The 15,492-nt window shown below is 44.5% G+C and overlaps 1 protein-coding gene across 2 annotated transcripts in view; it reads right to left on the bottom strand.

Moving 5' to 3' along the window:
* The window catches only part of ITGA6 (integrin subunit alpha 6), an 84,946-nt gene that overhangs the window by 23,265 nt on the left and 46,189 nt on the right, over nt 1–15,492 (bottom strand). For both annotated transcript variants that reach the window (XM_069733148.1, XM_069733147.1), the window contains exons 6-12: nt 13,804–14,017; nt 8,320–8,516; nt 2,164–2,255; nt 787–914; nt 605–700; nt 458–519; nt 221–369 (exon numbers count right to left, since the gene is read on the bottom strand). In XM_069733148.1, coding sequence (XP_069589249.1) covers nt 221–369; nt 458–519; nt 605–700; nt 787–914; nt 2,164–2,255; nt 8,320–8,516; nt 13,804–14,017 — 938 coding nt within the window. The remainder of the gene's footprint in view (nt 1–220; nt 370–457; nt 520–604; nt 701–786; nt 915–2,163; nt 2,256–8,319; nt 8,517–13,803; nt 14,018–15,492) is intronic.

Genomic DNA, 15,492 nt, shown 5'->3' with positions numbered 1-15,492 from the left:
TTGCCTCTTCTGAGAAAAAGAGGACTTAACTCTATAGTGCCACCTGTTGGAAGTAGTTTTTCTCAGAAGAGGCAATTTGCATATTTAATTTCCCAGAGGAGCATTGCAAGTTAACAAGATTTAATATGGTCGATAATTTGTTCCCCGACATCATGTATCAAATGAGTCAGAGGTCCCATACACATTAGATAGATTAGCCGGTCCCACAAGTTCCACTTACTTGTAGATGGAGAATGGTGTCAGAACATTTGACTTGGTTTTGTACTCTAAGATCCATTGTGTTTGTCACCGGCCCTGGTAAATTGGCAATTCTGGAGGGCAGACCCAGGCTTTGTCTTACACTTTCAACTTCGAGTGTGTAAGCGAGAGCTTAAGAAGGAAAGTTGGACAAGATATGAGAACTTAACTAGCAGCTCTGAAGAATTATGTAAATACAAAATCCTTGAAAAGTCCTTACTTAATCTTGGATTGTAGTCTTTAGGTACCGCTGTATATGATAAGCAGACTTTTACCGTCAAACTGGAAAATAGAAAAGTGTCTGAGATAAGGTCTTGTACAATTTCCTTATAAAATCCTATTACAAAGCCATTGATATATAGCCTACCAGATTCCACTGGGCACCACACAATTTTTCTTATTATAATCTATCTTGTCTGGTGTCACTTCAATTGTTTTCTGGATGCTGACCACTGGACGCGACCTACGAAGGAAAAAGGTCCACAAAATAAGCAATTCATAATTCTGCAGGATGCACTCGTACAGATCAGAAAGATAGATTTACCTTACCTGAATACACTTATAGAATCTGACAAAGATCCCACTGCAATATCTGGATATGAATTCTTATCTATATCCATATTTCCGGCAACTGAGTAACCAAAGGATTTGGTGCTTGTGCTCCGACCATCAATGATCTACATGTAAGAAAGTTTTAGATCAGTTTTAATAAATATTGTCCATTGTGTAAAGCAATGCTGATCGTTTTTAGCTTTAGATAACACTATACAGGCAAAGTCATCATCTAGCCCAAGCCATGTATTTCACAACAGTCCAGTTCATGGTGAAGATCAGTTTTCCAAGGAGGGACATGGAGTGGCATGTAGCAACAATCAGCTGATTGAAGAACCTTGGAGGCTCAGTGCTGCCAGCTGGGAGAAGGGATGTAGCTATTGTGGTGGAGTCATTACCAGCGTCCTGAACCCTAAAAGGACGAAAGGGTCCTCTGCTATACGTGGTGGTACATAGTCAGTGGGGAGCCCTGTACAGATTTTGCTTTGGTGCTCAGGAACTTCAAGTTATTCCTTCTTTTAAAGACATTTTCCTAAAGCTGATAACTGCTTTATATGGTTATTTCCACCTTCATAGATGGATATCGTTAGATAGTTCTTGTGAAAACAAGCACTTTCGTAATTTACTACTTAGTAAAACTTACAGCCACTCTTGAGATATTAACACTTTACTCTTGTTTACAGCTCGTAGCCTAAGATACCGACCACCACTTCTGTGTAGCTTGTAAGCACTGCACTGAAGCTGGCCAGGTTAGGATGTAACAGTGCACGACAGCAATCCTGGTTAGCTTCAAAACAGTGCTTACAAGCTCATTAGAAAACAGCTGGTAAGCACTGCACATGTTCTGCTGTGTTGCAGCATTGGTCGGTCTCCAAGGCAACAAGTTCTAAAGAAAAGTAAAGTGTTAATATCTCAAGACTGGCTGAATTTTTTTTAACAAGAAATAAAAGGAAAAAACTGCTCATATTTACAAGCACTGTCCAACAATACCCCTTCATGAAGATGAGAATAACCCTTTAACCCAGTGTTTCCCAAACTCTAGTCTTCATGACCTTCCCCAAACAGTTCATATTTTCATGATTTCCTTAGTATTGCACATTTGATAGAATTATCATCAAGGCATTAGAAATTGCCACAGGTTCTCTTACCTGTGCAATACCACAGAAATCCTGACAACATGACCTGTTGGGGGCCGTGAGGACTAGAGTTTGGGAAACACTGTTTTAACTGTTACAGTATATGTGCAAACATTCACGATTGAAAACAACCAAATATATTTTGTCTCAATAGGCATGAGCGATGTCCATAACGAAGGATGAATAAATCTGCACTAGAATCATGACAACAATTGGTGTAAAATTAAGATTAATTTACCTGTGCTGGTTCAAGGTTGATGCCATCCTTGGAACCATGATATATATAAACTTTTCCATAACCATCAGCGTATGGCGCTCCAACTGCAATGTCTAATGCAAACAAAATACAATCTGTAAGGTCCCAAAATAAATTAGTTCCTGAAATCCATTGTTATTACTCAGTGTCCAATGGAAACTAAAAATACAGATCATAACGCTGGTGGGTGTGGTCCCACTGCACCATGGGCCAGGCTTACCCTGGAGGGGTGTGACTAAGTGTCTACTGGGTAGTCACTAGAGGCTCTGATGGCGAGTATAGACAGGGCCGCCGGTAGACACCAGGTACCACTCCAGGGCAGTTCATGGGACTGCAGCAGCTGACTGGAGGGTTAGAGACTCGGCTACGGGCTACAGGTGGGCGACACAGAAGCGTAGTGAGATGGTCCGAGGTCGAGGCAGGCAACACAGGTTCAGAATTCATAGCTGAGGTCAGGAGCGGAGAGATCAGGATATACGAGAAGGCAAGCCGGGTCAATAACAGGCAAAACAAAAAAGGAATACGCCAATAGAGGAAGCTAGATACTGAGGGTGCCTTCACGTTGCATTCAGTCACTCTTTCGGTGGCACGTCGTGGCTTATGTCTGAACCCCCTGTAGCGTGGCTAAAGGATGTCTAATCGATGGGAGATATGTGTCTTATAGATGGCTTGCTGCTGTGATGTAACCATAGCTACCTATATGTGTTTCAGGACCTGTGGTGATGTCACAACCACATGTCTGGTCATGTGATGGCTTCTGGGTGTGGTTAGACATATAAAAGAAAGCCTAATGCTTAACACAGGTAGATATGTGTGGAGGTGAAACCCTCCTGAGTGTGTTACGGCTTCAGGACTGAGCCGGATGAACTGGACACTTGTTTTTCTTTGCCTGAACCAAAGGCTATTTGCTTTCTGTTGTTTTGTCATATGGTTTATGGAGCAATAAACCCAGTGAACTTTAAAGGAACACGACTCCTGAGTGTCAGCCGTCGCAGCTGAGTGAGTGGAACCCCTACAATTGGTGGTAGACATGCGAGCAGCGTTCCCAGCGGAGACGTGAGTTTATTTTTGAATGTCCTGGGTCAAGGCTGTTGCAAGCCAGCAAGCATTGCCGGAGAAAATGGAGGACTTGCTGAAACACTTGGTCCAGCAGGAGCAAAGGCAGCAAGAGACCAACAGGCTGTTGATGCAGCAGATACAACAGAGCCAGCAGGAGCAACGGCAGCAGATGCAGCAAAACCAGCAGGAGCAACGGCAGCAGATGCAGCAGAGCCAGCAGGAGCATCAGCAGCAGATGCAGCTTCTGGCAACCGCCATCCAGGGCAAGGCGAGCGCCCCAACCCCAGGTTTGGCTGATGACACCCACGTCCGGAAGATGGTAAGACGCGCATTGCAGAAAATGACTCCCGGGGATGATGTTGAGGCCTTCCTGACGGTGTTTGAGAGGGTCGCTGAGAGGGAAAAACTTCCGCCAGAGCAGTGGGCAGAGGTACTTGCGCCATACCTGACAGGAGAACCCCAGAAGGCGTACTATGATTTGACCTTGCAGGATGCCAAAGAGTATCACAAATTGAAAGCCGAGATTCTCGCACGTTTGGGGGTGACACTGACTGTCAGGGCACAGCGAGTTCACTCCTGGGGCTATCACCGGGACAAACCACCTCGTTCCCAAATGTTTGATCTGTTGCACCTGGTCCAGAAATGGCTGCAGCCAGAGTCATCTACGCCTGCTCAAATGGTAGAACGGGTGATGATGGATCGGTTTGTCCATTCCCTCCCGAGGCCTATACAGACTTGGGTTGCCCAGGGTGATCCCCAGAATGCCGACGAGCTGATCGGACTGGTTGAGAGATACCAAGGGTTGGAAGGCTCCTTCAGGAGGCAGCCCATGCCATACTGGGGGTCCCAGAAGGGAGCTGAGCCCCAAAAAGGGGTGGCGCGTCCAAGGTCACCAAGGGCGGGGGAGGTGCTGCCCAAGGTCCCTACGGGTGATATTATTTGTTGGAGGTGCCACAAGCCAGGACATATAGCTGCCCGTTGTTCCCAGACCACTGAGCAGATGGACTGCAGCATGGGACGCCGTTGTTCATACTATGCGTATCCAGCCTGCAGTGTGAACTCTCCGCCCAACGAGGGACCTCAAGCGTGTCCCGTAAAGGTGAACGGTCGAGCAGTAACGGCACTGTTAGACTCGGGGAGCCTAGTGACCCTGGTGAGGGCCACTTTTCCTCTCCACCTGCTCCCGGGAAAGAAGGTCGGAGTGCGGTGCATACATGGTGATGCAAAGGACTACCCTGTGGCCAGTGTGAACATTGAAACGACATGTGGCACGGAGTCCCACATAGTCGGCGTCGTTCAGGACTTGTTGCACCCTATAATTATTGGCCGGGATTTCTGTTTGTTTTGGGATTTGTGAGGGAAAGGTTCTGAGCTCCCTAGCAAGAGTAGGGAACCAGTGAACCCTGGAAGGGTGGTGCCACACCCAGAGTCAGACAGGTTTCCTTTTTGTGTCCTGGCTGGAGATGAGGAGGAAGTGTCCCCTGCATCTGACATTCTGGAGTTAGAGGTATCCGGTGAAAATTTTGGGACTGCCCAACATAGGGACCCCACTCTGAGGGAAGCCTTTAATAATGTCACAGTTATTGACGGGGTGGTACAGGAGCCGGGGGCAGACACAAGATTTCCCCATTTTCTAATGAGCAGGGAGTTGTTGTACCGGGTCACGAAAATAAGGGAGGAGTTGGTAGAGCAGTTGGTAGTGCCGGGTCCATATAGACGGAAGGTGTTGGACGTGGCCCATTCACACATCTTGGGTGGACACCTAGGGGTGGAAAAAACGCAGGAACGGGTTGTGCAGAGGTTCTATTGGCCTGGGTGCCACCGGGAAATAGTGAACTATTGCAGGTCCTGCCCTACATGTCAGCTAACTGCTCCCACTCCTCATTTCCGAAACCCCCTTGTGTCACTGCCCATTATTGAGGTGCCATTCGAGAGAATTGCCATGGACTTGGTCGGTCCCTTAGTTAAATCAGCCCGGGGCCATCAGTATATATTAGTCATCCTGGACTATGCCACACGCTATCCTGAGGCAATTCCCTTGAGAAATTCTTCTTCAAAGAGCATAGCTCGCGAGTTGGTCCATGTCTTTTCCCGGACAGGTCTGCCGAAGGAGATCCTGACTGACCAGGGGACACCTTTCATGAGCAAGGTGATGAGGGAACTATGCAAAGCCCTGAAAATCTCCCAGTTGAGGACCTCGGTGTACCATCCCCAGTCAGATGGCCTTGTTGAGAGATTTAACAAGACACTGAAGAGCATGCTGAGAAAAGCTATAGAGAAAGACGGTAGAGACTGGGATTGTCTCTTACCCTATTTGATGTTTTCCATTCGTGAAGTTCCACAGGCCTCCACAGGTTTCTCACCGTTTGAGCTTCTGTATGGCCGACATCCACGAGGACTCCTGGATATAGCCAAGGAAACCTGGGAAGCCGAAGTCACGCCCCACAGAAGCATCATTGAGCATGTGGCCCTGATGCAGCAGAGGATTGCAAAGGTGATGCCTATCGTGAAAGAACACCTTCTCCAAGCACAAGAAGCTCAGGCCAGGGTCTACAACTGGTCTGCAAGAGTGAGGCAATTCAATCCGGGAGACCGAGTTCTTGTGTTAGTTCCGACAGTGGAAAGCAAGTTCTTGGCCAAATGGCAAGGGCCATATGAGGTTGTCGAGAAACTTGGTGAAGTAAACTATAAAATTCACCAACCAGGAAGACGGAAACCATTCCAAGTATACCATGTCAACTTTATCAAGCCGTGGCAAGATAGAGAGCCGACAGTAACTCCATCGTTGTTAAGCAACCCAGAAGATGAGGTTGGAGCGGTTACTATAGCGGAGACGCTATCGGAGTCCCAGAAACAGCAATGCCGGGAGTTACTCCAGAAAAACAGGGACCTGTTTTCCGAGTTGCCTGGGTACACGAAGGTCATAGAGCATGAGGTCCTGACAGAGCCCCATGTGCGCGTGAACGTGAAGCCCTATAGAATTCCTGAGGCCCGTCGAGAAATAGTCTCCAAGGAAGTGGAGCGTATGTTGAAGCTTGGAGTCATTGAGGAATCCAAGAGCGGTTGGTCGAGCCCAATTGTCCTGGTCCCAAAACCTGATGGGGAGTGGAGATTTTGCAACGACTATAGGAAGTTGAATGAGGTCTCTAAGTTCGACGCATATCCCATGCCCCGCGTTGATGAGCTCATCGAAAGGCTTGGGCCCGCCAGGTACATAACCACCTTGGATTTGACGAAGGGGTATTGGCAGATCCCCATGGCACACGAAGCCAAGGAGAAGACGGCGTTTTCTACACCAGATGGGTGCTTCCAGTATGTCCGGATGCCATTTGGCCTACAGGGAGCTCCGGCCACCTTCCAAAGGGCTATGGATAGAGTCCTTGCACCCCACAAGGCATACGCTGCTGCGTACCTAGATGATATCGTCATCTTTAGCCCGGACTGGGAGAGTCATCTGGAGAAAGTCCAAGCGGTGTTTGATGCTATAAGAGAGGCCGGATTTACAATAAACCCGAAGAAGTGTGCATTGGGTAAAGAAGAAGCTAAGTACCTTGGATACATAGTGGGTCATGGAGAAATAAAACCCCAAATCAGTAAAGTGGAGGCAATTCAAACATGGCCAAAACCAGTTTCCAAGAAGCAAGTTAAAGCCTTCCTGGGAATTGTGGGATATTACAGGAGGTTCATCCCAAACTTCGCCACAATGGCGGCGCCTCTGACTGACCTGCTAAAAGGGACAAAATCAGTAATGGTTAAGTGGTCCGAAGAAACAGATTCAGCCTTCCAAGAAATGAAAGAGGCTTTATGTAAGCAACCCGTTCTGATGGCCCCAAACTTCAAGAAAGAGTTTATTCTTCAAACAGATGCCTCAGATGTTGGGGTGGGAGCAGTCCTTTCCCAAGAACTACATGGAGAGGAGCATCCTGTTCTCTATCTGAGTAGGAAGCTGTCCTCGTCTGAAAAGAACTACTCAGTCGTTGAAAAGGAGTGCTTGGCCATAAAATGGGCAGTCGACACATTACGGTACTATTTGCTGGGACGTAAATTTAGACTGATATCCGACCATGCCCCACTTAGGTGGATGAGGGAAACGAAGGGTAGAAATGTTAGGGTCACCCGTTGGTTCTTAGCCCTGCAGGACTTCTGTTTCCATGTGGAACATAGGGCCAGAAAGCTGCACGGTAATGCTGATGCCCTGTCAAGAATCCCTTGTCTAGTGGGAGAAAGTGCCAAGCCCCACGGCTTTAGGCAGAGGGGGGAGGTATGTAGCGTAGCTAAAGGATGTCTAATCGATGGGAGATATGTGTCTTATAGATGGCTTGCTGCTGTGATGTAACCATAGCTACCTATATGTGTTTCAGGACCTGTGGTGATGTCACAACCACATGTCTGGTCATGTGATGGCTTCTGGGTGTGGTTAGACATATAAAAGAAAGCCTAATGCTTAACACAGGTAGATATGTGTGGAGGTGAAACCCTCCTGAGTGTGTTACGGCTTCAGGACTGAGCCGGATGAACTGGACACTTGTTTTTCTTTGCCTGAACCAAAGGCTATTTGCTTTCTGTTGTTTTGTCATATGGTTTATGGAGCAATAAACCCAGTGAACTTTAAAGGAACCTGCCTCCTGAGTGTCAGCCGTCGCAGCTGAGTGAGTGGAACCCCTACACCCCCCACAAAATGGGATTCGAGCGTATGTACTGACAGAGCCGTAGACTAATGCATAATTTTTGGATGTCTACTGGAAGTGGACACGCAGACACATAACATTAGAATACCATTTTACGGGGGTTTCGGACGTAAGCCCCGAAGGGACCATCAAACAGGTACCTGAACACAATGTGAAAGCACCCTGAGCTACTGGAGCCTAAGTTCAGGACAGGAATGAAGGGTGTAATCACCCGCGGGCAGATGATAGGCCGGGAAAGCAGATCTCTGCAGGACAGAATGGATACGAATTCCTGCACCAATGGTATGTTAGCCCCTACCTATAGAGACATCCACCACTGTGGAGCCAATATTATGATTTGGTTTTGAGATACGCTCAGAAATTTTACACCATAAATCACAGATTTTCTTACCAGGGTATCCATCTTGATTTACATCTCCCACGTTCTTCACAGAAACTCCAAACATAGAATCCTTGGGGCCTGTAATTCGGATTGGCTTAACGTCCTCCCATTTTCCTTCTTTATTTATGTACACATACATAGCTCCTCCTATGTCTTTGTTATCCTTGTCAAAATATTGAGGTGCGCCAACAACTATATCCTGCCACCTGGAGAAGACAAACCTGAGTCATCAGTAGCAGGCAATACGTTGTCATGCTTTTTTCCTTATCAAAGACTATTTTTTGTTAAAATATGTGTCTGTGTAGATGTTCTTTTCTATCACGGCTGATTTCTTCCAAAAACAATGCCATAGTTGTTGACGTTCTGTGTCTGATATCACAGTTCATTTCCATTGTAGTGATTTTTCTTTGCTCACAGTCCCTGATTGGTCAAACAGTTTTCTTGCCAGAATTCTGGCATAAAACTGTCTGAAACGTCGCAAACTTTTTGGAAAACTTTTGGCATTCTTACATCAACCCCGGCAAGCTGCACTAACTTTTTGAAATATGGGCAAAGGGGATGTGACAAAGCGCCACCAAAAAAATTCATCCATAACTGGAATACTGAGATAGCGCACAGCATCTGAAAGTTGTGCAAAATCATTAAGAGGCACATCTTACTCCAACACATTGTTAATGAAGATTGAAGTACACAAGGCCGGTCTTGATGAATCGGGGCCATAGAATGTAATATATAGGCATCACTGATGACCATGAGGACTATTAAACATTACTACAACCCAATAAAATGGTCTCCCATCAAAAAATGTTCATGATCATCACTGCATCATCTAAAATTATTGGAAGTTTATTATTGCCATTTTGTGTGTTCATTCACAAAACTCTCTAAAATGGAGAATCTAATCCATAAAGCACAAAGTCAACGCTTTCAAGCAAAAAACTTATACTGTCAGGTGGACTGTCGATTATTTTATTTCCGTGGAATGTATTACAACAATTTTTGCGATTCATTTTTGGTTCAGTATAGAAAAACCTGCTTCCCATTGGTAGAAACTTCTACTTTACATGAAGCTCATTTACGCAGCAGAGTAATTAGATTATGACTAATAGGAAGGATGTGATGTCTGCAGCTTTTAATAGGAATATATCTCCAGCATTGTGTTAGACAGAGGGTCTCTGTTATCGGCTGCCAAGGTTCTTATCAGCTGCTGTCATCGGTGTGTGTGGTGCGTTCTCATTAGTACAGACTAGCCACAGGCTCCCTAATGGCAAGGTTTTAATCACATCCTTTAAAAATAGAACACAAATCCACCAGAGGAAATTCCATAAAGGGGTTTTCTGAGATCGTAAAAAAAAATGTGGCCAAGTTCAGGCAATGTGAGAAAATTAAAAAAACAAACATACATTCACTTGTTACTGTACCCTCTCCTAGTGTATCCTCACCCATCCCCTGCAGACTGTGAGCCCTCGCGGGCAGGGTCCTCTCGCCTCCTGTACTTGTGTGTGCCTTGTTTTGTTCATGTTTATTGTACTTGTCTATATTTGCCCCTTCCACGTGTAAAACGCCATGGAATAAATGACGCTATAAACATGTATAATAATAAAAATAATAATATATCTCCCTCCACTGCCAGACTCCTAAGGCCAGTGATTGGCTGCAACGCGCACATGTGTAGACAGCATGTCACTGCTGCAGACAGTCTTGCCATATAAATGCTGAGTCAAATTTTTTATATGGTCTCGTAAAAACCCTTTTAGTATAACTTGCCACACACTGCTAGATCACAGGACATTGCATGGTAGTAATTGTCTTTGTCTTATAATTAAATGGGTTTTCTTAGCCCTTTCTGGGTACACCACTGTCTCATGATCACCACTGCTCTGGTGATTTTTTACCGGCTGCAGTGGTATAGTCAAGACTACAATGCACATGACCACTGCTGCCGATCATTGAGTTTGGCAGCTCATGCTATCTAGATTGGCTGCAATGGTAATGTGCACAGTAGTCTTGATATCACTGCTAGGGTTGAGCGACCTTGACTTTTTTAGGGTCGAGCCGGGTTTCGCGAAACCCGACTATCTCAAAAGTCGAGTCGAGTGAAATCGGCCGATTATGGCGAAAAGTCGAGGATCGACCGAAACACGAAACCCAGTGCAAAGACAATGCGTTTTTTTTTTGTTTTGTTTTTTTCTCTCTCTCTCCCTCCCTCTCTCCCTACCTCCCTCCCTCTCTCTCTCTCTCTCTTCCATAATTCCATCCTTACAAATCACATGGCGAAGTACAATTGAGGTAGACAAGTGAAGCAAAATGTCCGGCATTAGGCCTGGCTGCAGAACAGGATACATGGTCTGTGTCCCCCAATGAGTGGCTCGGAGAAAAGGATTTTACGGTGAGTACACAAAAATCCCTATTTTGGCCCGAAAAGGCCTTTTTCAGGCCAGAAGTGCAATAAAAATGGCTGTACTTCACCATGTGATTTTTAAGGATGAAATAATGGAATAAAGGTTATGTTTTATCCCCATTTTCTCTGGTGCCCCGGAATGTTGAATTTTCTATCAATGCTGAAGCCTGTAAACAATCACTGGAGCAACAGAGAAGAGGCAGCGTTGGACCCAAGAAGACTCAGTAGTCTTATTTTTATTTTACCCTTCAATATAGTGATAATTTTTCTGCAAGTTTTTGTCACTGGTAGACATCATCAGTCATAAAGGATCTTCACCATATAAGTAGTTACTGCAGCATTTGATGCATTTGGAAGATTTTTACAATAACATAGACATGTCTACCTGAATATTTTTAGTGAAAAATCAGAGTAGCTTGACGCTATCGGAAATTTTAATGGAGCTTTTGTAAGTAAAACAGGAACTAGGAAAAGGAAGAAAAGAAGCTGCTGACGACAGATAAATCGGCCACAGCAACCAAGTTGGCAATGGGAAAAACAGTGTAAAATAAAAATACACAATCATGAGATAGCTAAGATCCAAACGAAAGTTTTAGGAGGTGCCAGTGTATACAAGTTTTTTTTTTGTTGTTGGGGGAGGGTTGATAAGAAAATAAGCTTCTAGGAAGAAGACAATAGGGGTCTAAGTTAAGGCCCCTTCACACTGAGCGACGCTGCAGCGATACCGACAACGATCCGGATCGCTGCAGCGTCGCTGTTTGGTCGCTGGAGAGCTGTCACACAGACCGCTTTCCAGCGACCAACGATGCCGGTAACCAGGGTAAACATCGGGTAACTAAGCGCAGGGCCGCGCTTAGTAACCCGGTTTACCCTGGTTACCATCCTAAAAGTAAAAAAAAACAAACACTAGATACTTACCTACCGCTGTCTGTCCTCCAGCGCTGCGCTCTGCTTCTCTGCTCTCCTCCTGTACTGTCTGGGAGCCGGAAAGCAGAGCGGTGACGTCACCGCTCTGCTTTCTGGCTCACAGACAGTACAGGAGGAGTGCAGAGCGCAGCGCTGGAGGACAGACAGCGGTAGGTAAGTATCTAGTGTTTGTTTTTTTTTACTTTTAGGATGGTAACCAGGGTAAACATCGGGTTACTAAGCGCGGCCCTGCGCTTAGTTACCCGATGTTTACCCTGGTTACCAGTGAAGACATCGCTGGATCGGTGTCACACACGCCGATCCAGCGATGTCTCCAGGGAGTCCAGCGACGAAATAAAGTTCTGGACTTTATTCAGCGACCAACGATCTCCCAGCAGGGGCCTGATCGTTGGTCGCTGTCACACATAACGATTTCATTAACGATATCGTTGCTACGTCACAAATAGCAACGATATCGTTAACAATATCGTTATGTGTGAAGGTACCTTTAGCTAGGGAGAAAGGAAGGCTTTACATTGTGAAGAGGGGAATTAGAGCTGGACTAATGTCTTCAAGTTCATGAAAAGAGAGTAGAAAATAGGTGTATTATGGTAAAGAACATACATTTTGAAGGTTATTTAAGAAGATATGTGGTTCTGCATTTATTAAAAGACAAGCATACTGAGGAAATGGAGAACCCACAAAAGCAGACATGAGAAGAATACCCAATGAACAGAAACAGGACTACAAAAATTATAATGCATGGGGGGTAGACAAACCAATGGATCTAGAGACATTAAAGGGGCTCTCCAATAATGTAATAGAATGGTCTGTGTCACATAATTCAAATGGTAGCCCACCCTACTCACATGTCAGGAAGGGCTGCAGTCTGCAGAAACACAGCTCCCTAGACCAGTGTCTCAACTGACAGAGGAGCTGTATCATATACTCCCATAAAAGTGTGTGACAGATTAAGACAAATCTGGTATTCAGCTGACTTAGCAAGGAGGACTGAGGATAGAGAAAAAAAATCTAAAAATCTGTGCTCAGTCAGTCAAGAAGATTTAAGTCCTCTGATGTCACATTCCTTCTCCTCGTCTCACTGAGGTACATGTGCTTACTAGTTACTAGTCTTGTCATTTGAGACACTGGTCTTAGCAACTGTGTTTCTTCAGACCTCAGCCCATTCCTGACACGTGACGAGGACAGGCTGCCATTTGAATTATGTGATGGAGGCCATGTTACTACATTCTTGTAGAACCCTTTTAAATGGTTCTCTTAATGACAGAAGAAGATATTTAAAGGGAAATTGTCATGTTAAACATTCAGTCTGAAATGCCAGCAGCTTGATATAGTTCAGGAGAAACTAAATAGATTAATATATTTTCTATTATTAATAATTTTTATGGGGGGTATTGAGCACATATTTTGTGGAAGTTCAATGGGTGTCCTCAATCAATGACTGCCGACTATCTTTCTATTTTGTGCATAGAAGGCAAATCTGCCAATTATTCAGTAACCTCACCCACTGGACTCCTAAGTCCCGAATAAGCAGGCATTTCAATCTATAGGTTACAAGTTATCCTGGATCTTTTATACATAAACTATATATAAATCTGCAAAACGTCTCCTGTTCTACAATATGACTGGACAGCACTTTCATTTAGGGTATGTGCACACGTTCAGGTTTTTTTTGCGTTTTTTTTGCGATAAAAACGCTATAAAAACACATTTAAAAAGCCTACATATGCATCCTATCATTTAGAATGCATTCTGCAACTTTTGTGCACATGATGCGTATTTTTCCGCAAAAAAAAAAGCAGCATGTTCATTAATTTTGCGGATTTTTCGCGTTTTTCCCGCTATATAATGCATTGGAGAAAAAAACGCGCAAAAAAATGCAAAAAAAAAACGCAAAAAAACGCATGCAGATTTTTGGCAGAAAGGTCCGTTTTTTGTCAGGAAATTTCTGCTAGAAAATTCTGACATGTGCACATACCCTTAGACAAGCTTCTTTCATTTCAGATTAATTTCAAGGAAAAGATTAGGGATCTGAGGTTTGATAGAGGTGAAGGATGCGTCTATGACCCATTCAGCCTTTGGCAGCCAACAACACAGCAAAATCAACAGGACACGATGCACTTTTAGGAGCCTTAATTCAGAATCCCATTGACAAATGATCTTACTTGTCACCGTTGAGATCTGCTACCGCTACATCATAACCAAATGAAGAAGCCAGTCCCTCCCCTTCAAAGACAAACTCGGAAGACAGCATTCTCTCATTGGGCGGAAACTTCCTTAGAAGAACCACGGCTCCACTGTGATTGGCTCTTGGGGCACCCGATACAAATGTCATTTCATCCTGTGACGTAATTCCTTTACTAGAATCCAAAGAAAAACCTGCAAACAGGAGCAAAAAAATAAAAAATTAAGAAGGGTAAAAAGACTGTGATAGTGCATACTGTATGTAATGTGGGTAAAATGTAAAAGGGTATTCTGACATGCAGGATGGTAGGAAATACAAACCTTCTCAATCACCTTCATGATTCACATAATTAACATCTATATTGGACAGAACAGATGACCTTGTATGAATGAGATCTATAATGAAATCTCTCCATTTACAGGACTCCATATAATTTATTGTGGATGTGTGGCCAGAAAATTGATCATAACTTGAGCAAACTCTTAAAGGGTTTCACCATATTGCAATGAGCTAGGTGCTTGGAAAAGCTGTGGCTAAGTACATGCAGGGGAAAAGTGAGATTTGCTGTTTGTAGTGGCTCACTGCTGTAGTTAATATAGTGGGGAATCAAGTGGGCTGCTCCTCGTAACCTAAAAATTCCTTAATCAGGTATATAAGCAGACAGTGGCATAACCTGAAGCACTTTTTCCCCAATGCAGAGCTCGACAGCTGCAACACATGCAGGGATTTCCTAACAAACAGGCAATGCCTACATGCGTTGTGGCCGTCAAACAGCTGCGAGAAATACAGCGGTGGCGACTCGAGCATTTTCTTTGAGAACACCGAAAATACTCGACTAGGACACGAGCATGCTCAGATAACACCTTAGCCGAGCACGCTCGCCCATCACTACTATAGATACATGCCTTTGGATAGAGGTTGTTTTTCGCAACCATTTTATTTCATAGGTTATGCTCCATATAGTAAGTCACCTCCTATCCAATGGATAGAGGATAACTACTGATTGCTGGGGCCCCAATCAGCGGTCCTGAGAACCAGGCTTTGGAGTCCGGGAACCGCTTCTACTTGATTCTGTGACACGTTATATGGCTCAAACAGTTAACTATAATTTCATTGAAAACATTAAGCAAATACGCCATTGTTTGGTATATTGAATGGAGTGGAGGTGCTTATGCTCGGCCTTCGCTCCATTCATTGTCCGTGGGACGGCCAGAGAGTGAAAGCCCAGTTCTTAGCCACTTCCTATATTTATACTAATATTCAAGCTTAAATTAACAAAACTAACTGAATAAGAGGGGTAAATGCAAATATTACTCACATCTTGGGACTGACGTAATATTCAGTATTATTATTAGCCACTGCATTGCTGTAAGACCTCATTCACACCTGCCCATATTTAATGAATCTTCAGTCCTATGTGCAGCAGGTGTAAAATACTTGTGTGTTGGTGCTTCTTTATTTCTCTATTGGTATAGTTGCACATGTAATGCATTTTTAAAGGGGCTGTACACTTTATTTTAATAAATGTATTGGGGGCATGATTTTGTGGCACATTCTAATATAAAAGTATTACATTTACTCCACTCACTCTTGTTATTGTAGCCTTCCTCATATACCGCACAGCTTTCCTGCTCTTAGAACGCCTGCTGCTGGAGGAACATGTGACCAG

This window comes from Ranitomeya imitator, chromosome 7 (assembly GCF_032444005.1).
Source record: "Ranitomeya imitator isolate aRanImi1 chromosome 7, aRanImi1.pri, whole genome shotgun sequence".
NCBI lineage: Eukaryota > Metazoa > Chordata > Amphibia > Anura > Dendrobatidae > Ranitomeya > Ranitomeya imitator.
This window is presented reverse-complemented; position numbering and strand designations above follow the sequence as displayed.